The following is a 20,652-nucleotide window of genomic DNA, read 5'->3' as shown; positions in this document are numbered from 1 at the left end:
ATGAGGTTGCCAGATTTTTTTCTTTAATTAAAAAAAACAGGTAGAAAATGTGCACTTAGATGCACTTATTGCTATTTTGTGGTTTAAAAACATCAAACTAAAGAAAGGACATATGGTCCATCAAATTAAGTTAAGTAAAGAAAGGACAAGAACTGCTATGGCTTTGTCAATGTTCTCCCATTACTTCTTTGATCTACTGCTGGCTTTATTTTGAAAAGACATTAATGGGAAACATGACTTTGACGAGACAGTTAGGTCCACCTTTTTCGAATACCTCATACTTTGCCAAAGTTAAAATGGAGGACCTGCCCAAGAGGCTGTGAGTAGCCTAATAGGAGTATTTGCATAAAATAATTGTTTTCCTAAATGTCAGACACTGACCTCTATCGATTAGGTCTAAAACGTTTTTGACATTACAAAATAAAAGCTTTCATCCCTGTATCACATTTGGCACATTTTTTAAAATGAGTCTACACATAATTGTTAAGAATTATTGAGGAGTCATCTGTATCAGCTTTAATGTGTTCTGCTATATCCTGAGGAATCTCAATATGAAAATCTACGACTTTGAAAATGAAATGGACTTTAAAGTGGAGCTTTCTTGGGGGGAGGAATTCATCAAAGATCCCACTATGGGGCTTGGAACAATTATTTTAATATTCCCAGACTGCCTGTTCTGGTCCTCTGTTGCGGACTAAATAGTAACCGCTAGAGGGATACATATACGCCTTTCAAACTCCGTAAACACCATCCTATCACTATGTGCCATGGAGAGGATTGCCGTCAGTGAGAGTTGCCTACCTGTATGACTTCCCACTTTGAAAAAAGCACACACACACACACACACACACACGCACACACAAAACAACCCACAGCCCCGGAACATTTGAAACATGAGTTGTTCTTTAAAAGACTTAGAGAAAAAAACTGCCTCTAAAGCGGACGGCGAGCTCCGACTCCTCCAAGTGTATCTGCTCCAGGCAATCAATGAGGACCGCGGTGCTTACTTCTGCAGCTCTCTGTCCCTCTTCCTCTCATTCGCCTTACCAGATATTATAGTGCATTTCAACTTTTGTACAGACATACCGGGCAAAGGGGAACTTTGGACTCCATTTTTTTTTTTTTTTTTTTTTTTTTTGCTCACCGTTTACCTCTTGTTTCCTGTAATAAATATGAGAGGTCGCTTTGTTGTCACTTTTGTTTGGAATTTAATATGTGGCATTTCTTATGCTGTTTTACGAGTAGGATAAGGAAAACAACAAAAAGGTGTGACAAGAGCTTGGCGGACAACTGTGGATTTCTGCGAGTAACTCCTACCGTCCAAAGGGGATGAGGGGGGCATCGGCCGGACCCCCCTTTTGATTGATTACTTATTAGTCATCCCTTTGGCTAAATGGGACCCATTGAAAAGGCACCGTGGAACACATACATGAATCAAATATTCCTGTGTCCCCTGAATGTCTCCAGAGTAGTTTTGCTTAAGAGAGGGGGTCGTGGCTTAGCATTATAAAGAGGGAAAAACAGCATAGCTTTATGGGTTTATTTAGACAGTTTCTACGGTTTGACATTCTACCGCTGTAAAAAGACAGAAGAAAAAAACTCGAGAGGATTCCAAAGAGGAGAACATTGTGGACATATTTTTTTTCTTATGATTCCGTTCTTTCTTTTATTTTATTTTTCTCTCTTATTTTAATTTTTTTTTTTTTTTTTTTTTTTTGCCATTTCCTTTCCCGAAAAATGAAACTTTGGACATCTCCCTGGGTGTCTTGCCTGGTGATTCTCATCTTGTGTTTTGGATCAGAGTGCGGGACAGTCCGGAGAAAGGGGAGATCCAAGAGGGAGTTGGTGCGCATTAGGGAGGCGAAAGCCACCATCCCAGGGGCTTGTGCCACACGTCTGCCCCGGGGCAAACGCTCTTTGCCCGGCTTGGAGCGACGGGTGCTTCGCCAGCGTTGGCGCTCCTCTAAGGCGGAGGAAAACTCTCCAGATCGGGGGAAAGCGGTCTATTTTACCGGCAGGGGAGACCAGCTACGGCTGAAGCCCGGCGTGGAGATACCCAGAGGAAATTTCACTCTGGAGATGTGGATCAAACCGGAGGGAGGTCAACGATCACCCACAGTGATTGCAGGTAAGGACAGTTTTACACATCCTCCATCATATTTACATCAACTCCTTAAAAAAAAAAAAAAAAATAGTGCAACTAAAAAAGCTGGCGAGTTGAATTTGAAATTGATGATTAAACGCGCAAGTGTGCAGTATTTTATCCCGGTGTCATGTAGTCTGAAACAAAGCAACATGCAGTTTCTGCGAGTTGAAAATGAGTTCATCTATCAGACTAGACAATGATGTAATGCTCCGAAAAGTACAGCGGATATTTTAGGTAGTGCAAGCGTAGGGTCACTGGAGATTTTTGATCACATTTAAGTTTGCCAGTTTACAGAGAGAAATCGCTCCGACGTGATTTTTATTCCCTAAATGAATCGTCCTGGTGATTTTTTTGGTTACACTTCAGACTGGTGCTTTCCGTGGGCTTGTGATCGTGTAGTGAGGAGTGCAGGGCAGCAGATATACGCTGCTGCATCATTTGACCGGCAGCTGATGTCACTGTGCGTAAAATGTAATTTCTCTAAACCGACTTGGCTATTTTAAAACTATGATGTAATGGCCAAAACTTTGTGAGCGAGCACGTCACGTCGGGCACAAAGCGGGAGAGGTCTGGCGCGTGTGTGTGCGTGCGCGCGCGTGTGTATTAGCGTGCGTGTGTGTGTTTAGGCGCTCAAAGCGCGCAGCTCAAGCCGCAAGCTTGAGTGTCCCCCCCCCCCCCAAAAGAATCGACAGTTTTTTGGAAAGGCTACCGGAGTTACGGGACGGGACCGAGAGAAGCAGGGCTTCCCCGCTTCCTGCCCCAAAATGCCCTGCGTGTGTTTATTGTGTGGCGTTGTGCTTTCGCGGTCGCAGACTATATTGCGCGACATCACGCATGTTTCGGAGTCTCTGATGCTAAGCACGACCAGCGATGATGCATCCCTGTCCATTGGCTGCGCAGAGGAGGACGCACATGCACACACACACGTGCACGCGCACACGCGCACTTGAGTAGATCCTTGTCATCAGAGGAAAAGCTTGACACTTTGTAGTTGTCATCTGTGCGCACTGCTTTTTCTCCTGCAGCCATGCGTAAAGGAGCACCAACAAGGTGTTAAAACGCTTCTGCATCAACTGTTTGGACCAATAGCGCTTTTCTTTCTTTTTTTTTTTCATTACAGTATAGGACCAGGTTTTTTTTTTCTTTGGTTGCTGTCTTTTTTTGCCGATAGGGAGCGTTGCATACACAACGCATTGCCTGCTACAGTACTTGTGCAGATGGCTGCCTTTGAACTGAACTGAATTGAACCCATTCCTCCACAGCCTCCTGTATGCCAGTCTGTTCGGTACCAGGACTTAAGTTAACCACTAATATTATTTATATTATGTATTTTATGTCTAACGTCCCCCCCCCCACACACACACACACGCGCACACACGCGCACACACATCACTGATCACTCATTCTGTGTGTGTGTGTGTGTGTGTGTGTGTGTGTGTGTGCTCTGACACTTTTAGGTAGTGCTAGCCAGTTGGCAGAGACATGCTCTGCAAAACCAATCACTTGTTAGTGTCTCAAACTGGGGGAGGGGGTGGTGGGGGTGGTGGGGGTCTGTTGTGACCTGAGTGACCCTTAGATTTAGCAGGATGGACACAATAACAGGAACATCTGTACAGTATTATGCAATCCAGTAACAACAACAACAACACTACCAATGGCCCCCACAATGACCATTGAGTTGAATAAACACAGTCCCAACAGAAACATGCTTTAGTCTTCACACAGTAGGTATTGGATCACATGGTTTTGTACAGGTGTTGTTGTCGTGCGCGCCCCCCATCTTTGACCGGCTTCTCCCCACTTGATATTACCATTCCTATATAATCTTCTGTGCTCTTTTTTTTTTTTTTAAATAAAAAAAGATTTATTCCCATCATTACCCCATCAGTGCACCACAGAAGGGACAAAAAAAAAGGAGAAAAAATATGACCATCAAACAAATTCAATAAAGCCTAATCTTTTAAATCCAATTCAGGCCTCAAAAATCCCAGTGCCTTTAAAAATGCTCCATCCCCTTGTTTTGATCCAGTGCAGTGTTGTTTGCAGCAGCTGTTTTTTTACTGTGTTGTTTTGACCACCCCCCTCTCTCTCTCTCTCTCTCTCTCCCTCTCTCTCTCTCTCTCTCTCTCTCTCTCTCTCTCTCTCTCTCTCTCATTTGTTTCCAGTTTCATGGCTCGTTCTCATCTTTGTTTTTGAAAATTCTTATAACTCTCTGGAATATCTTAATTTTGTAACAATGGATGAGAGGATTGTAACTAATCAATTAATAAAAAACATACAAAGGAGAGTGTGTTAAAATTAAATTCTAGTAGCATATGGGTATGCACATATGGGATTTCACTGGTTTCCATACTCTCAGTGCACATACGCAGAATACACGGATAGCTGAAACAAGTAAAAGTAAGGTAAAACTTAACTTTTACCTATGTACACACACACACACACACACACACACACACACACACACACACACACACACACACACACACACACACACACACACACACACACCAATAAACTGATTTTCTGATAACCCTTTGAGAGGTAGAGCAGGATCACTTTTTGGGTGAAAACAGAATAAGATAAGATAATCCACAGAGATAATAAAGTAAGAGGATAGCACAAATAACAAAAGCATCAGTAGCAGATGCAAAATACAATAATAGATTATGTACACAATATAAAACAAAGTAACAGTTAAAAACAGCTAAAATAGTTAAAGAGATCAATAGCTATTACTTTATACTCTACAGATGACTCGTTAAACCATCATCACACACAGGTGCAGACTGTCATGTGCCCTTTGAATTGAACGACAAGGAGGACAAATTTTCATCTGCTGTCATTTTCCGCATGTGACAGCTACATGTGCTCAGAATTGATCCCAGGTTTTTAAAATATTTGAAACAATTAAAGAAAGCCCACACACACACACACACACACACACACACACACACACACACACACACACACACACACACACACACACACACACACAATCAGAACATCAAGTTCTATGTCCACATGTTATGCAAACTCCTGTGCCCTATTAGCCCTAGTATCCGGGTCTTGTTGGGTCGTCCCGCATCAAAGGAAGAGGAAAATAAATCACAAGAGGGATGGAGGCTGTCTTCCATGACTTCCCGAGGACAATAATATGCAGACGTTAGAAGATAATAGTTGCGATAACAGATATATGTTGGTGTGGCCATCCAGTGTGATGATACATGCAAAAAACTGGTTCAGAAACAACAGTCTAAGACTAAGAGGAAGGTGGATAACATGGAGATCATGACTAAGTGGTGAAAGTTTGAAGAGGTCTTATACTCCTCAATCATTGCCTCAAACTAGAAACACTGTCACAGTCTTCTTCTGTTTGAATCATGGTGCTGTGCCTCTCTGTGATTTAATGTGTGTTTTTCAAAAAGTTTTGTCGAGTACCCCCCAAAAATCCTGATTAATGTCCTCGCATTTAATTGGAAGGTGTGATGACGGTGTCGCAGTATAAGTTACAGTGCAGAAAAAGTGTTGACGTGTTGTGTTAATTTATGTCGTCTGACGTTCAAAAATGTGTTTTAGTGCAACTACTTGTCTATTATTTATGACTTGTTAAAACATTTCGCATTCAGTTGAATTAATTCGGAGTGAAACTCGACCGCCCAGTCAAATGTTTAAAGTCAAGTGTTTTTCAAGTGGTGCGATGACATTTTTATAATCAATATCCCCTGTTATGTTCATTAAGTTTGTTTTTAAAATATCAATGGAATTTTTCCATTGTCTCCTCAGAGAAATTGCTGGCGGTCACTTTAGAATGACTATGAAAAAGTGCCTTTCTTTGACCTTTCAGAGCCCGAATGGCTCAAAAGTAAACGGACTCTTCATTGTTCCCTTCCTCCCTGCTTTTTATCAAATCCTTGTGACATTTTTCTTTGTGTCTCTATGTGTGTGTGTTTTTACTTTTTTTTTCCTGAGTGTGTTTTTCTTGGAAGAAGACAAATGGCAAGTGCAAGGAAGGTTGCCTTTGAACCTGACAGGAACGGCTCTCTGCCATAGCGTGTGCAAATCCCTTCGTGTGTGTGTGTGTGTGTGTGTGTGTGTGTGTGTGTGTGTGTGTGTGTGTTTCTGAGAAGGGCACAAATGTGTACTTTTTCAGTTTGTCTCCAGGTGTATTTTTTCCTCCAACATGTATATATGCATGTCCGCATAAGTGTGTGCATGCATATGTGAGTGTGTAGGTGTGTTTGTGTGAGCCAGAAGAGTCGCAGTGCAGGGTCTGGAAAAGTGTAGTGTGTTAGATTAATTGAGCATGGCAGAATTATGACAGGTGTTTACACTAGGAGCCCTATGAGCATTTTAGCACACCTTTTAGCCTTGAGTGCACTAGCTGACAGATAGTGTAGTGGAAAGCCTGAAAACGTCATCCGCCAAAAGGACTGACCTTGATGCTGAACTCAACCCTTGCTCTTTGAACATTAGTCCATCGGAATACCAGGTTTAATGAATGCATAGTGGAATGTGCATCTAATTAGAAACAGGTCAAAGTTAGCAAGATGTCCGTGCAATCACCATTAGCCAGAACTTATTGCGGGCTCATGTAGTCTAATCGATGGGGAACAAAGGCATTTCAGTGGACAAGTGCATTAACGCAAGGATGTGATCATCACTATGATAATCAGCTTATAATTTCAGGCAGCAGAGATAAATATGAAGGGTATTTACAGGGCGTTTGAGATCCTAGAAGAACTGCAAAGGACGCTCAATATGGCTGAAGCGTGAAGCTCACAGGTCGTCTCTTTGTAGTGGGATAGAAGTCCCACAATGCTCATGGTTAGAAGTGCAACCCTGATGTTAGCAAATCCCAGGGAAAGTATTCTTGTGGCAAAAGTGGTGTCCCTCTCTCTCTCCCAGAATCACCTGCAAACACTTTGACTTTTGCATGCTGAGATGGACCTTGCGAGGCACCTCAAGGTGCTTTGGAATCTTTGCACGGGTCGACGGGACCATATGGACATACGCACGTAGTCACGAACATGCGTTAAAAAACACCCGTGCGCACAGACATGAACTTGTGTGCCTGCACACACGTACCTCAACAAGCGCTAAACAAACAAACAGTTAACATTCAGAGATCCCCTAAGAAGTGAAAACACATTACCATGCTGAAGCTGACATACACGGTCCAAGTGAAACAGGAAAAAGGTGTTTTGGGTGCCTCTACAAAAACAAGGCTTTTGCAGAAAACTAGCCTTTTCTGGCTTCCCCTGGCAAGAGACATTCACACGAATGCCTTTAAATGCGCTCAGTGTTCATGAGAAGCCTATGCAGAGAGATTTCCATGGGGTCTCCCTTGGTTAAACATGCACTTCAACCCAATTTCCAGGACAACAGGCACTAAGAGATGAAATAAGACTGCATATCGTATTGATATATCTGCTACCATTTAGTCTCTGGAACACTTTGCAGAATATTTCAGAATGGTCTACATTGTTCAAAATGTATACATTAACATTGAATTGGCATATTGCCTGACAAATACTGAAATAAAATTAGCATTGTGGCTAACATAGGGGGGTTTGTTAAGATTCCAAAATATTATATTGTGGTCTCAAAGCGAATGAAGAGCAATGGTTTTATCATTGATGCAAATGTTTCTCTCATGTTCACGTCCACATTCACACCTGGAAATAAAGGCATTCACATATTACCTTACGTTTTTTTCTCCATTCTCTTTCCAGGCCTATACGACAAATGTTTCTACGCCTCCAGTGACCGAGGCTGGCTGCTTGGCATCCAGGCAGTTAGTGAACACGGGAATCGTGACCCCCGCTTCTTCTTCTCCCTCAAAACTGACCGTGCCCACAAAGTGACCTCCATCCACTCCAACGCTCGCTATGTGCCCAACCAATGGGCACATGTGGCCATCACATATGATGGCGTGTACATGAAGCTCTTTGTCAATGGCGCCCAAGTGGGCGTCAGTCGGGAGCAATCGGGCGACGTCTTCAGCCATTTGACCAAAAAGTGCAAAGTGCTGATGATTGGGGGGAATGCACTGAATCATAATTACAGGGGAGCAGTGGAGAGGGTGGGCCTATGGAGACAAGCCCGAGGGCAGAGGCAGATTGTCAGGGATATGCAGGGCCACGAGGACCCCCAAGATCTACCTCAGCTGGTCATACGCGAAACGTTCGAGCACCCAGGCCGGAAGTGGTTAACTGTAAAAGATGGTAGCTTTCCTCAGCCCGAGCAGGGTGGAGGTGGACGATTAGGGTTTCTAAGTGCTGTTGGAGTTGTAAATCCTGAGGGATTATTGGACACAACGCTGGACCCCCCAACCTGCGGTCAAACTGTCTGCGACAATGTCGAGGTCATCAAAAACTACAACCACCTTTGGACCTTCCGCCGGCCCAAGAAAGTACGCTATCGTGTCATAAATGTTTGGGACGATGCACGGGTGAAGCCGACCGTATCCGAACACCAGATCAGCCTGCAGCACCAGCAGCTAAATGACGCCTTTAGCCCTTACAACATCACCTGGGAGCTTAGCATTCACAATGTAACCAATTCCTCTCTACGCAACCGCTTGATCCTAGCTAACTGTGACATCAGCAAAGTGGGTGACGATGTATGTGACCCAGAGTGCAACCATCCGCTCACGGGGTTCGACGCGGGTGACTGCATGTCCGGGCATCGGAGCCGTTGCCCTGAGCACAAGCAGGGGAACGGTGCATGCGACCCCGAATGTAACTGGGAGAACTTCTTCTACGACCTCGGCGACTGCTGTAACCCCAACGTGACAGATGTGACCAAGACGTGCTTCAACCGCTCGTCTCCACACAAGTAAGATGGCCCCATTCACATTCTGCATGTGATCCCGTTTGCAGCGCTTGTAATCCTCTTTAGTTGTTTTCTAGGAGACCAAAAAGCTTTTTACCACCCACAACATTCCTTGCTTAAATTGATTTCTTGGTTGACATGATTGAATAATTTTGGTAAACCAACTCCACACCATGGCCTCACATGTCTAGAGTAAATCAAACAACAAGTCTTTCCATACATGTGTCCCTGAAGAGAGGTTTTAATGTCTAGTCCTACTGTTTCCTGGCCATTTGGACGGAGGCTGAGTGTAACATAACTCCCAGCCTGTGTGGCCTGGGAAGTCCTTTGGGAGCAGCTAGTCCAATCTAGCCTTGGCCTGCTTCAATCAGTGTTCCACACTTAAGCAGGGCAAAACAAACGCAACCGGATGACTTTCCTAGTAGCAAATGCGCAGGCCAGACTGCTCATTTTTTGTATAATTTTTTCAACAACTCTCCCCACCTTTTTCTACTCTGTGTCTCCTATACCCAGTGGTCCTAATTAAGCCAGCTTGATTGGAGGAGGGAGTTGGTTTGGAAAGAGTGACATTCTAAACAGAGTGTAAGGGCAATTAGAGGTCAGAAAGGGGAGTCGAGCGTTGCTTTTGCTTGTAGCAATGGAAATAATTTCAAAAACACACCACTCTCTCCAGGAAACCACTGAAAGACATGTTTCCTGAGGAGGCAGGTATGGGTCCCTTAACATGGGTGCCTGAAAGAATTTTCCAGACAAACAGTGTTACAGAATCTCCTAGGTGGACTGTACATCAAGCTGGAGATTATGTGGTTTCATGCGGCTACTTTTGGAGAATACAGAGGCCTTCATAAATGCATGCAAATCTTTTTGTTTTGTGGTAATGTCACTGTGGCTTGTAAATGATGAGTAAAAACTGGCAAGGAGAATAGATCTCTGGAATTCGCTACACTAAGGGTTGTGCCAGACCTTCAATGGCAGGATTGTTTGTTTCTTGCATTGAAACTCAACACAGTAGAATGAGACATTTTTGTGGACAGTGCAGGGGGTCTTCATGGGTACGCCAGAAAAACAAAAAAAGACTGAAATTCAGATGTTGGTCAGGATTTCTTGCCACTGTCATATGGGGACAAGCGAAGGGGAGGAAATCTAGTAGGCCTCGTGTGTGGGATTGTTTGGTTCTCTCTGATAGCATGAATCAAGGAAACCAGGCTGTTTTCAATCACAGCTAAGCTAGAAGCATTGTCTGTATGGCTCTATCCCGTGGTTTAAAATGACCGCAAAATAGCCAAATAATGACTAATTAACAACATCGGTAGGGATAAGCAGGTGGGCTTGCCGTTGCTTCCACAATTCCCATTGCATCCCTTTCAGCTTAGTCATCACTAGAAGCTAATTCATCAAGTGGCAGGCGAAGAACTTCATTTAGACATCAGCCATTGGCAAAACGCTTGCCGTTGCAATGTTCAAACCCTCCCTGCGGGCGTTTGAAAGATGGGCTTGTGAAAGGAAGGATACCAGCGAAAGGAAGAAAGAGACAGACAGAACGAGGACAAGATAATTCTCAGTCAAAAAAAAGAAAGAAAATAAATCGATATAATTTCCCCAAGTGGTTGCTTATTTTGCTTTGATTATGGTTTGTCTGGAGAGACTTGCAGAGAGCTGCACTACAAACAGTTTGACATTCCTCCTTAATTATGGAATTCTGGGTGAACAATGTTTTGTGTATGCAGGGGGAACAATGGTTGTGAGGTACTGCATTTATTTTTGCAGCGTTTGCGCCTGTTACCACTTACGTGTTAGTGTTTAAAAAAAAAAAAATCTGGCTAACACAGGACACAGGCATCTCTGTGGTCCTGCAACAATCTCCCCTCTGAAAATACCACTGATAATAATTCCCCCTCTGCCTCCCTCCACATTTGGCCGAGGAAAATATTTTGCATTGTTTTCACAGCCCACGGTTTTGACACTTCTTATGATTTTTCTGGTGGTATTTGATGTTATCTGCCAGCATTTACATTCTTGTGTCTGGAGGTAGGGGGCATCCGAAATTGTGGCTGCAATTTATACGCTGTGAATTTACGAGATGTGCAAGCAGAAAGGCAAGAAAACAAAATGGCACTGAAATGGCATCCGAGGAAGCTGATGTGTGTGTTTTACTGTCAATGAAAGATCGATGTAATATCCAAGAAATTGGACAGACGATCAATCACATGATATCTGAAGGATTTTTTGGAAACACTTGGAAAAGAGGGGTTTGAACTATTTCGGCCTTGATATGTTTTTGTGGAATGAAGCTCTGGCCTGGCTTTATCAGAGGCTAATAGGTCATCTGTTTTCCCTTGGCCTCTGTCTCTCTCACAATACTGAGTCAATACCTCTCACCGTGACAGGTTAATGGATGGACCACCCTTTCTCTTTTCTTCACTCCCTCTCCTCGCTGTATTCGTGCTCAGAGTGGGGAGCTAATCTCCAAGGCCCTTGACTTGGGTGTTTTACAGTTGGTCGTCTAAACCTTAAGCCCCCGTCCCATAAAACATAATGGAGTGCTTGGGCGTAAATACCAGGAGTTTGCACTTCCCCTTTAAAGCTATGGCACACTTATAAAAGCACCTGTTGCTGAGGTTTCACCTGTGCTTGCATGGGGGGCCGATAGAGGTATTTCTGCTTAGCCAGGGGACTGAGGGGAATGTGGAGTAAGGTGGAGGAGGGGGGCTTCACTTGGGCCGCTAGGCAGGCAGGGGAGTGGCATCTGGCTATGATGGGATAACATATAGCCAGAGACTCTAGGTGGTCTTTTGAAAACGTGACACACTGGGGAAATTAGCTGGAAGTGCCTCGGTGGGGTCATTGTGTTTCAGAAGTCCAGGAAGGTTAAGAAGTTCTTAAGGTACAGGATAAAAAGTTCGCCAGTTTCACCAGGACTGAGTGGTCACCCAGTCCTCTATTAAAGGGATAGTTCAGGTGTTTGTATGTAGACGTTGGTGGGCACACAACCAGTTAGGAGACACAGACAGGAGTTCCAGCACAAGAGCAAAGCAATATACTGCTGTGAACGGTTGCAGTAACAAAAATCAATATCAGTTTAAGTGGACGCTATATTTACAAATAACATTTTCCAACAGAGAATTGAACTGAAAGTGAAACTTATCTAAGCTGTCGTTTCACCAGGCTGGTGACTCTGAAGAGAGCATAGATATGTTAGTCTGCATTTTAAAACTCAAACTCACAGGCAGGATTTCTGGGATCTTAGCTTTGACTCAGTTCCTGTGCATGTCTCTTCTTTGGAAGGGGAAAAAATAATCAGCTGAGTAAGTTGGAAGGTTAAAGAGGAGAGTGCAAGTATAGTAATAAAGGTAGAGATGAATGATGGGTTTAGGGGCTGCGGTGTTGACCGACTCGATGACAGAGGAGCTGAGGGCCCCCTCCAATTTTAATAGTGTTCTTGGCCGTGACAGCGTCATTGCCATGCCAGCTTAACCCTAGCTTTCACACTGTGCCGCCCCAGACACATGTATACAAGGAACATTTATGGGCTTCTATGAATTATATATGGGTGTAAATGGATGAGGTCATAATCCCCCATTTAATATGTATCAGATATAAAAGCATTAACACAGCAGTTTAGCTGACTCGCGCACCCCTGGATCTCCCTACAACAGATACTCTCCAGTGATGCTTGAATTTAGCGAAGCTTGATTTTCTGCACTCAGCTTCTCTATCACTCTTTCACTTCTTCGTTTTTTTCCCCTCTCATTTTCTTTCTTTGTAAGTCTTTAAAAGTTTTTTTTTTTTCTTTTTTCCCCCAAGACATGTCCGAACAGTGGTGTGGTTAAATGCATGGAAAATCCTGTCGTTCCCAAGTGGCTCATCATGACTGAAAAAAAAATGTTTGATGGGAGGCAAGAGAGGGGAACAGGGGCTAAGGGATGGGGAAATAGTTGAGGGGTGGGAGAGAGAGAGAGAGAACGGGGGTGGGGTTAAGGGTTATTGGCAAGCAGGTTTGAGTAAGATATAGATAGACAGATGGAAAGACAGAAGCCCAAACTGCTCTGATGACAAACACCACCCATGAAATCATTGGGTACCAGCTTCCTATGGTCGCCAAATCTTTACCTGCATCTAAAATCATAATATGCGTCATACGTGTATCACAGCCAGACACACAAATGGCCTTTTTCTGCAATCGATTATCCTAAGACTGCCTGCATTTGCTCTGAAAGTCTCCCCGTTCATCAATCCAGCAGGTGAACATGATGCATTTTTGTGTTGGAAGCAATGAACTCACAATAGTTACTGTAGGTTGTGACCCCAAAGTAGAACTGCTTCTTCGCTGACTCCCCCCCACCATGCATGTCTAAAACCTCCGGAAAAATATTTTCTAAGGAAATAATGACATTCCTGAAATTATTAGGAAGAGGTGCCTTATATGATCTATTCTCTCTCTTTCTCTCAGCCCTGGTTTGTGTCTCCAATTGTCCTTGTATAAGCTTCAACAAAGCATTTGCCACATTGAACCCGTTATTTAAACCTCTGTTTTGAGTGAGGGCTGCATCATCACTAAGCAGCTCCTTATAAATAGCTGCCTTTATGTTGAATACACGGAATGAGGCAGGTTGGTTTTACACTCAGTACATTTTAATATTTTATGCTGACATTTACTTTTAAAATGTCTAACTAATAAGCACTATAGGAAAGAGGGAGCACATTGGCACAGCTGGCCACATTTAAAGCACTTAATTACTTTTGAAAATGCTGAGTACAATATAGATTCCGCCGATCTAATAATGTAGTTCAACTTTGGAGTCTTGACATCAAAAACATTGGTCTAATGAGCTATAAAAATAACATATATCATGCATTGAATGAATACTGGCCAATAAAAAGCAAATACTGTAGCTTAACATTGAACCTAAAGTGGTACCGCTCACACAGTTGCACTTCTTTTGGCAGGCAAATGCTCTACTATAATTTAACTGAATTCATGAGATGTCATGTTTTATACCTTCTACGTTGAGCTGCTATGCTTTTTGTGGATATTTGTTATCACAGGGCCATTAATAATACCTTCAGCCCCCCCCTAGCCTGTATGCAAAAAAGAAATGTGATTACAAGTGTCTTTGTGCTGTGGAATTGTACACCACCTTATAACTTTATGATTATTCAAAACATAGTGTAAATATACTTTTATTTTGAGTCAGCTGTTGAGTGGGAGAGTAAATATAAATAGCACACGCCAGGGTTTTTCACTTCACAAAGGCACGAGCCTTTGAAATTTTTCTTTTATCCTCATATTTGCCTGAATTCACTTCAGTGGGACAAATATGATGTGCACATTTGTACTCAAAAGGGATGTAGTGCAAAATGTAATTGTAGGTGTATTGAGTAGACAAAAGTAAAATCTAAAAGTTCAAGTTCATCTTGCAAGAGAGCAGAAGCCGATCAGTTTTGACCAGATATAACTGAAGATTATATGGCAAAGCTTCATTAAGGCACACTTGTTTCTGATCAACTATTTCCACAGACTTTTTAAGTCTAAGAAAAGTAATAAACTATCACTCTTCAAAGAGGATGGAACTTATTGATGCTGCTTGCCAGTCTCGTAGAAAAAAAAGTTTGACGTGTTCATAAAATGAATGAGAGTTTTCCTGGAAAAGTTATCTCTTCGTGTTGAGGGATTGCAGTCTTTAGTGAAGCCTTTAGTTTCAATACCTGAGCAATTGACTGAAATGAATGAGTCAGGTTTATTTGAGAAAAATATTCATAAAAATGATAAGTTAAAACACATTTGTGCTATAGAGGCAACCCGAATAGAAGAAAGAAAAGCTTTATTTCATGGCCACACTAGCACCTCCTCATATATGTAACACATTAATCTGTATATTTATACGGCTTGTGGGAAGATCTGAATAGGAAATATTATATGCATAAGCAAAGTAATTCAGAACACATTAATTTCCCTCGAGTCCATTCAAATAGAATAAAATAAGTGTCATTTTACTGCGGTGCAGCCATTAAAACTATGAAAAATGAAGTCCCAGTGAAGTGGATTTATTCCCACCAGCACCTGTTTGGTAATTATGTGGCAGCGGCTTGCTGTGACATATGTCAAAATAAGAAGACGTGCACTCAAGGGGATCGTCAAAAACAGACAAAATAATGCAAAAAAAAAAAAAATACAAATAAAGGATTTTTCTGGTTATTGCATGATTCACTGTCTTCCAACATAAAACATCCGACATAATGTTGGACACAAACATTGCGGCTTGGCGTTTTGTCTCTCCACACATGAGAACTCAACTTTAAAAGTCATATACACCCATAGCTGCATATTTGGGGTATTGCACTGTTTATTTGTCTCTTGCACTTCCCAAACAACATAATCAACAACTGATCTGTAATCCTCCTTGTTTTACTGTTGTACTGTAAGTGGGGAGGGACTGCAATTAAATGGAATGGAATGAGAGAGAGAAAAATTATATGATTGGTCAAAATTGATACCACCCCAATTCATAGTTCTTTAACATCTCTCTCTAAACTATTTGACATCAGTCATAATAACTCTGCAGATCCACAATCATTGTGCCTTCTACAGAATTACCAAAAATCTGTAGTGAAGACATAATTCAGGACCTTTTTAGCAGATCAGGGAAAGAAAATTACATTAAAAGTGCATATTGTTTAGATGTACCAACTGGATTCAACCTCACATGGTCAATTATTCTTATCGAACCTTCATGCTGTTGGTTTACGGGTCATTACAATCACCAGTACACTTTAAAAGAATGTTTAAATTCAACAGGGACCTAATTCTGAACTCTATCTTCCTTAAAGATAACATTATACTTTTTGGCAAGGTACACTGCTGTAACTCTGTCTCAGTGAAATCTACATTCACCACCTCATTGTAGAGCTATTAACCTAATGTAAAATACTTTTTGTCTTGCTTTTATTTATCTTCCAGAGCCTATTTGGATGTGAAAGAGCTGAAAGAGATTCTACACTTGGATGGCTCGACTCATCTAAATGTCTTCTTTGCCAATTCTTCCGATGAAGATCTGGCAGGGGTTGCCACTTGGCCCTGGGACAAAGAGGCCCTCACACATTTGGGTAGAAGATGAACAGCAGCACATACGTACATGCATGCACGCACGCTCCCATGCACACACACACATCCCCTCCTTGGCAGCCTAGATTGTTGTTTTTGAGTAATTACAGTTCAAGCCCCCGAGCAGTTTCTCTCTCAATCACAGCTTCAACAGGGAAGAAGGTGATAATGAAGCTGACGAGGCCCCTTAATAATGGGCTTTTACTCCAGTTCCACAATTACTTGACACTACATTTGGAGCAGGCTTTTGACTTGAGTGTTTGCAGTGTTTTCATCATGTGTCTTCTTTTGTCATCTCCTCAGGGGGAATCGTTCTGAACCCTTCCTTCTATGGCACATTTGGTCACACTGACACAATGGTGCATGAGATCGGTCACAGTCTTGGACTTTATCACGTGTTTCGGGGCATATCGGAGATCGAGTCGTGCAACGACGCGTGCTTGGAGACCGAGCCCTCGATGGATACTGGAGATCTGTGTGCGGACACCAACCCCACCCCCAAATACAAAGGCTGCCACGATCCCGAGCCTGGCAACGAAACCTGCGGCTGTCGGCATTTCACACACACGCCGTTTAACAACTACATGAGTTATGCAGGTGAGATGGAGCCTCCGCATATGTTTTGCTACTTATCCGGGCAAATACGTTGCAGTTCTGCTGCTCGCATGAAACCGACACACAGAGATCACCCTGGAGGAATTTGTTGAGTCCGTGTGCATACTGAGACAGGTGTGGAATTTAGCAGGGACCTTTCATGGGAAAAACACAGCGGGGGGCACATCCCTTTATGTTGTTTGTGCAGATTTTTTTCCTGTTTCTGTCATAGTAAAATGAGAAAGGATGCTGCTAAATATGAACAGGTGGGATCTAGACCAGCAAAATGATTTAATGCGTACTTCCTGTGACTGAAAAATCCAAATCCAATCCTCACTGATCACCTTCCTCTGTTACCTGCAGACGATGCCTGCACAGACTCCTTCACACTGAACCAGGTTGCTAGGATGCACTGCTACCTGGACCTTATCTACCAGACCTGGCAACCTGCCTCCAAGCCTCCTCCCGTGCCAATGTCGCCCCAAGTGGTCGAGCAGCATCACAATTCCATCACCCTGGAATGGTTTCCTCCGATCTGTGGACACTTTTACGACAGGTGAAATGAGCTACATGGGTTCGCCAATTTAGATAGAGATTTAATACATTATTGATTTTTATTTAAGTTAATATTACAATTTGTGTAATCTAACATTCAAAACGTTGTTACACCCTCATCATTTATTACATAATTTAAATAAATATTGCCTTCACTGTATCTGTACTGTATAAATTATGTGTTTTTGGCCTGTATCTAAGTTGGTTGCTGTGCCTGTCTGTTGGTTTCCTAGAGAAGTGGGATCAGTGTGTGATAAATGCACTGAGGGCAGAGTTCTACTGCAGTATGCCTCCAACTCCTCCTCCCCACGTCCCTGTGCCCCTTCTGGACACTGGTCCCCACGAGAGGCTGAAGGTACAGTACGATGCTTACACTATACTTAACGGTTGCTAGGTTTCGCGGCATTGGGCTCTGTCATTGTCTTTGTCGATTCACAAATTGGACAGGTGTTTCTCAAGTGTAATCTCACAGACGCTTATCATAACAAAAGCAAATGTGTCCTTCTTCATCCTTTGCCCTGCACTGAATCTGTCTTGAGTCAGCATCTTGATTATGATTCTGCTTAAAGCAAATCTAATATAAAACCAGAGCCACATCAATTTCACCCTTAGTTTACGATATGATAACGTGATTTGAGGTCTGCCTTTTGTTGATTTTATGAGTCATCACTCCGACATGCAACAATTTTTGTTGACTGACTCAACCTAAAAACACGCAAATGACTCACTGGATTCATGACACTTGGGCCGTGGGACAACATGGAGGGATCAAGGAGGTCACTTCCCAATGGATGATGCGGTATGGTACCACAATTTCCATATCAGGGCTCAGGCTCCAAACCAAGATTGAAGATCTGTAATCCTGATCCGTACAGTACTGCAGATTTTAAGGCATTTTTTCCGTGGAAATTAGGATTTCACTATTGCTTTAAATGGGGCAAGCTAGTACCAGCTGGGTTATCGAGCAAGCATGTTGCATTATGGGCTTTTGGGGGTTTTAATGTTGCTAAGCTAGCAAGTTTATCCCTGTCGGTCTGCAATGTGTGAGCCATGTACAGGAGTTCAGCTGTTTGCACCTGTTAATGCTCCACAGAGGGAATACATTTGACAACTGGAGAGCATCTCCCCACGTTCTGGCTGCAGAAATAGACCCAAATTTGTCAAGAGATAAAGTCACAGAGCTAATGTTAACAGAAAAACTGCTTCTAAAAATGAATAAAATATATTTTTGAAGAATATCTTTAACTTTGTCAAGAGAAAATGCTTCCATGACGAGGACCAACATATGAATTTTATACATTAATTCACCCTCCTAACTCTTAAAGCGTGGAACAAAACTGCTATGTAAGCTAGGCACTAGCTAGAACTAAGTTAGCTAGCTTGTTATTAGCTAGCTATATGTGAGTGCATTTAGTCCATTTCATGCAGCCATTCAATCGCTACATTTAGAATTAAATATTTTAATTAATGTTAGGTTACTAACAGGGGTGTGCACACTTTACTGTCAGCATCTAAAACTGAAATGTAGAAGCTCTGCATCACTAATGCAGCTAGACCAAATCGTCCAACTCACTCCACCTTTAAATCTAAAAAGGCTTACAGGGCTTTCAGTGTTTTGGCACTAACACTCTGGAAAAACCTTCCTCACATCCTCCTAGTGCTACTATGATCAGTAAGGAACTAAAAAATGAAAGAGCAAAATGCTTACTTCTGAGCTAGTCAAATAAGAGCTGAGCTCCACAAAACGGTGCGTAACCGTACACATGCGCACATATACGAGCTGGTACTTCAAAATGTGCATATATGAACAAACCATCAAACCCATTCAGCCAGACCTTTGATTAATCATGAGTTATATACATTTTTATTTCACATTTTCTTAGTACTGTTATTATAGCGTTTAATTTTATTTTACTACATTTTTATAATTGTATTGTCTTGCATTGATTAGTCACAAATTGTTAAATTTGTGAAATGTGTTTGTCGTATCCGCAGTTTGTACCGTCGTTTGTCCATATATTGTACAAACCTTTACATGTTGTGCCAATATCCTAGACAAAACGTGATTGTGTAATGCTGTCAACGGTGTCAACAGCTCACTGACATATTGTTGCTTTCTAACTCATATTAGTTTATTTGTAATGGGGCTTAATCGTGAGCCAATTTACATATTTTTTAATTATAACAATTACATTTGTAGAGATTTTGATCTGTGATTGTATCACTTTGTGAATGTGTGTGTGTGTGTGTGTGTGTGTGTGTGTGTGTGTGTGTGTGTGTGTGTGTGTGTGTGTGTGTGTGTGTGTGTGTGTGTGTGTGTGTGTGTGTGTGTATGGATGCTGTATAGATTCTAAAATCACTGAAACTTGCCTTCACACTGGCTATGGTGTATGCACCAGAGGCAAGTCTGGGCTTGTCTAACACGCTGTGTGTGTAAACTGTACTCTGTTTTCCCTCTTGGAAGGGGTCCCTGTTTGTGGCAGCTCCCCGTTCCCTGTTAACTCTGCTGCATGCGCCAGCTTCTCACTGGACACCACAGCTGCCGTTTCCTGCTGTGAAGGTGCATATGTGTCCTGCAGTTATGGACTTCCATACTGAATCTACGATACTGTAAAATGAAATATTGGCTTGTTAACTATTGGCATAATGTGCTTGCATTGGAAAATAAGCGTGTTGACGTATGCACTTGTGTGTGCATTTGTGCATCCATCAGCATGTGTGCATACACAAGGCCCTGTTCTCATTTCCAGGGCTTTCAAGTAACAATGTAAACCATCAGCGCCAATATTAGATGGTTTGGGAGTGTGATGACGTACTATGAAGACCCCAAAAAGCCCAACATACAGGGTGGGTCAAACAAACACAGGAATAACAACCAGGAGACCAGTGTTCAAACATGGTATTGATTTATTTTATAGTTTTGCAAAGTGATGTTTGTGACGTGTTTTACATACTTATGTTACATGTTTCATATTTTACTTAGTTTTGTTGCCTAAACCTACGCATACTTATTTTAAGCCCAAACATCATGTTTTTCCTGGACCCAGTGTGGTAGAAAGTGACACCAAGGGGTCTGACAAAGTGTCAGTATGTGACGGGCTGGAATGAGGAAGTGTTGGGCACCTGTTATCTAAGGACCTGCTGTGTCCTCACACTACTTGACTGGGAAACACTGGCATGGTCAGAGAGAGAGCCAGAGTACCTCTCATAAATCTTTACTGCTCTATGGCCTGGATAAATATGGCTTGGAGGGAAAAAAGCAAGAATGAAAGAAAAGCCCAAAACACACATGGATATAGATTCAGGGAGGGGGTAAGAGAGGTTGGGCGGGGTGCAAACCACACAAGATAGTTGGGAGAATTGCATGTGGTTAGTGAGATTCACAAGGGAGGATCCTGGGGTTGATTGAAAACAGCAG

At 42.5% G+C, this 20,652-nt stretch overlaps 1 protein-coding gene across 3 annotated transcripts in view; it reads left to right on the top strand.

The window, feature by feature from the left end:
• Positions 1-869: 869 nt before the first annotated feature.
• The window catches only part of pappaa (pregnancy-associated plasma protein A, pappalysin 1a), an 85,748-nt gene continuing 65,965 nt past the window's right edge, over positions 870-20,652 (top strand). For 2 of the 3 annotated variants that reach the window (XR_014598970.1, XM_084036064.1), the window contains exons 1-6: positions 870-2,128; positions 7,882-8,986; positions 15,942-16,087; positions 16,389-16,682; positions 17,043-17,235; positions 17,468-17,589. Coding sequence is in view for 2 of the 3 variants with exons in the window: in XM_084036064.1 (XP_083892190.1) it covers positions 1,738-2,128; positions 7,882-8,986; positions 15,942-16,087; positions 16,389-16,682; positions 17,043-17,235; positions 17,468-17,589 (2,251 nt within the window). In the remaining variant the exon portion in view is untranslated. The remainder of the gene's footprint in view (positions 2,129-7,881; positions 8,987-15,941; positions 16,088-16,388; positions 16,683-17,042; positions 17,236-17,467; positions 17,590-20,652) is intronic. The other variant, XM_084036065.1, reaches the window with a different exon arrangement.

This window comes from Eutrigla gurnardus, assembly GCF_963514095.1.
Source record: "Eutrigla gurnardus genome assembly, chromosome: 19".
NCBI lineage: Eukaryota > Metazoa > Chordata > Actinopteri > Perciformes > Triglidae > Eutrigla > Eutrigla gurnardus.
Note: the sequence above shows the minus strand (reverse complement) of the source record. Positions and strands in the feature narration are given on the sequence as shown.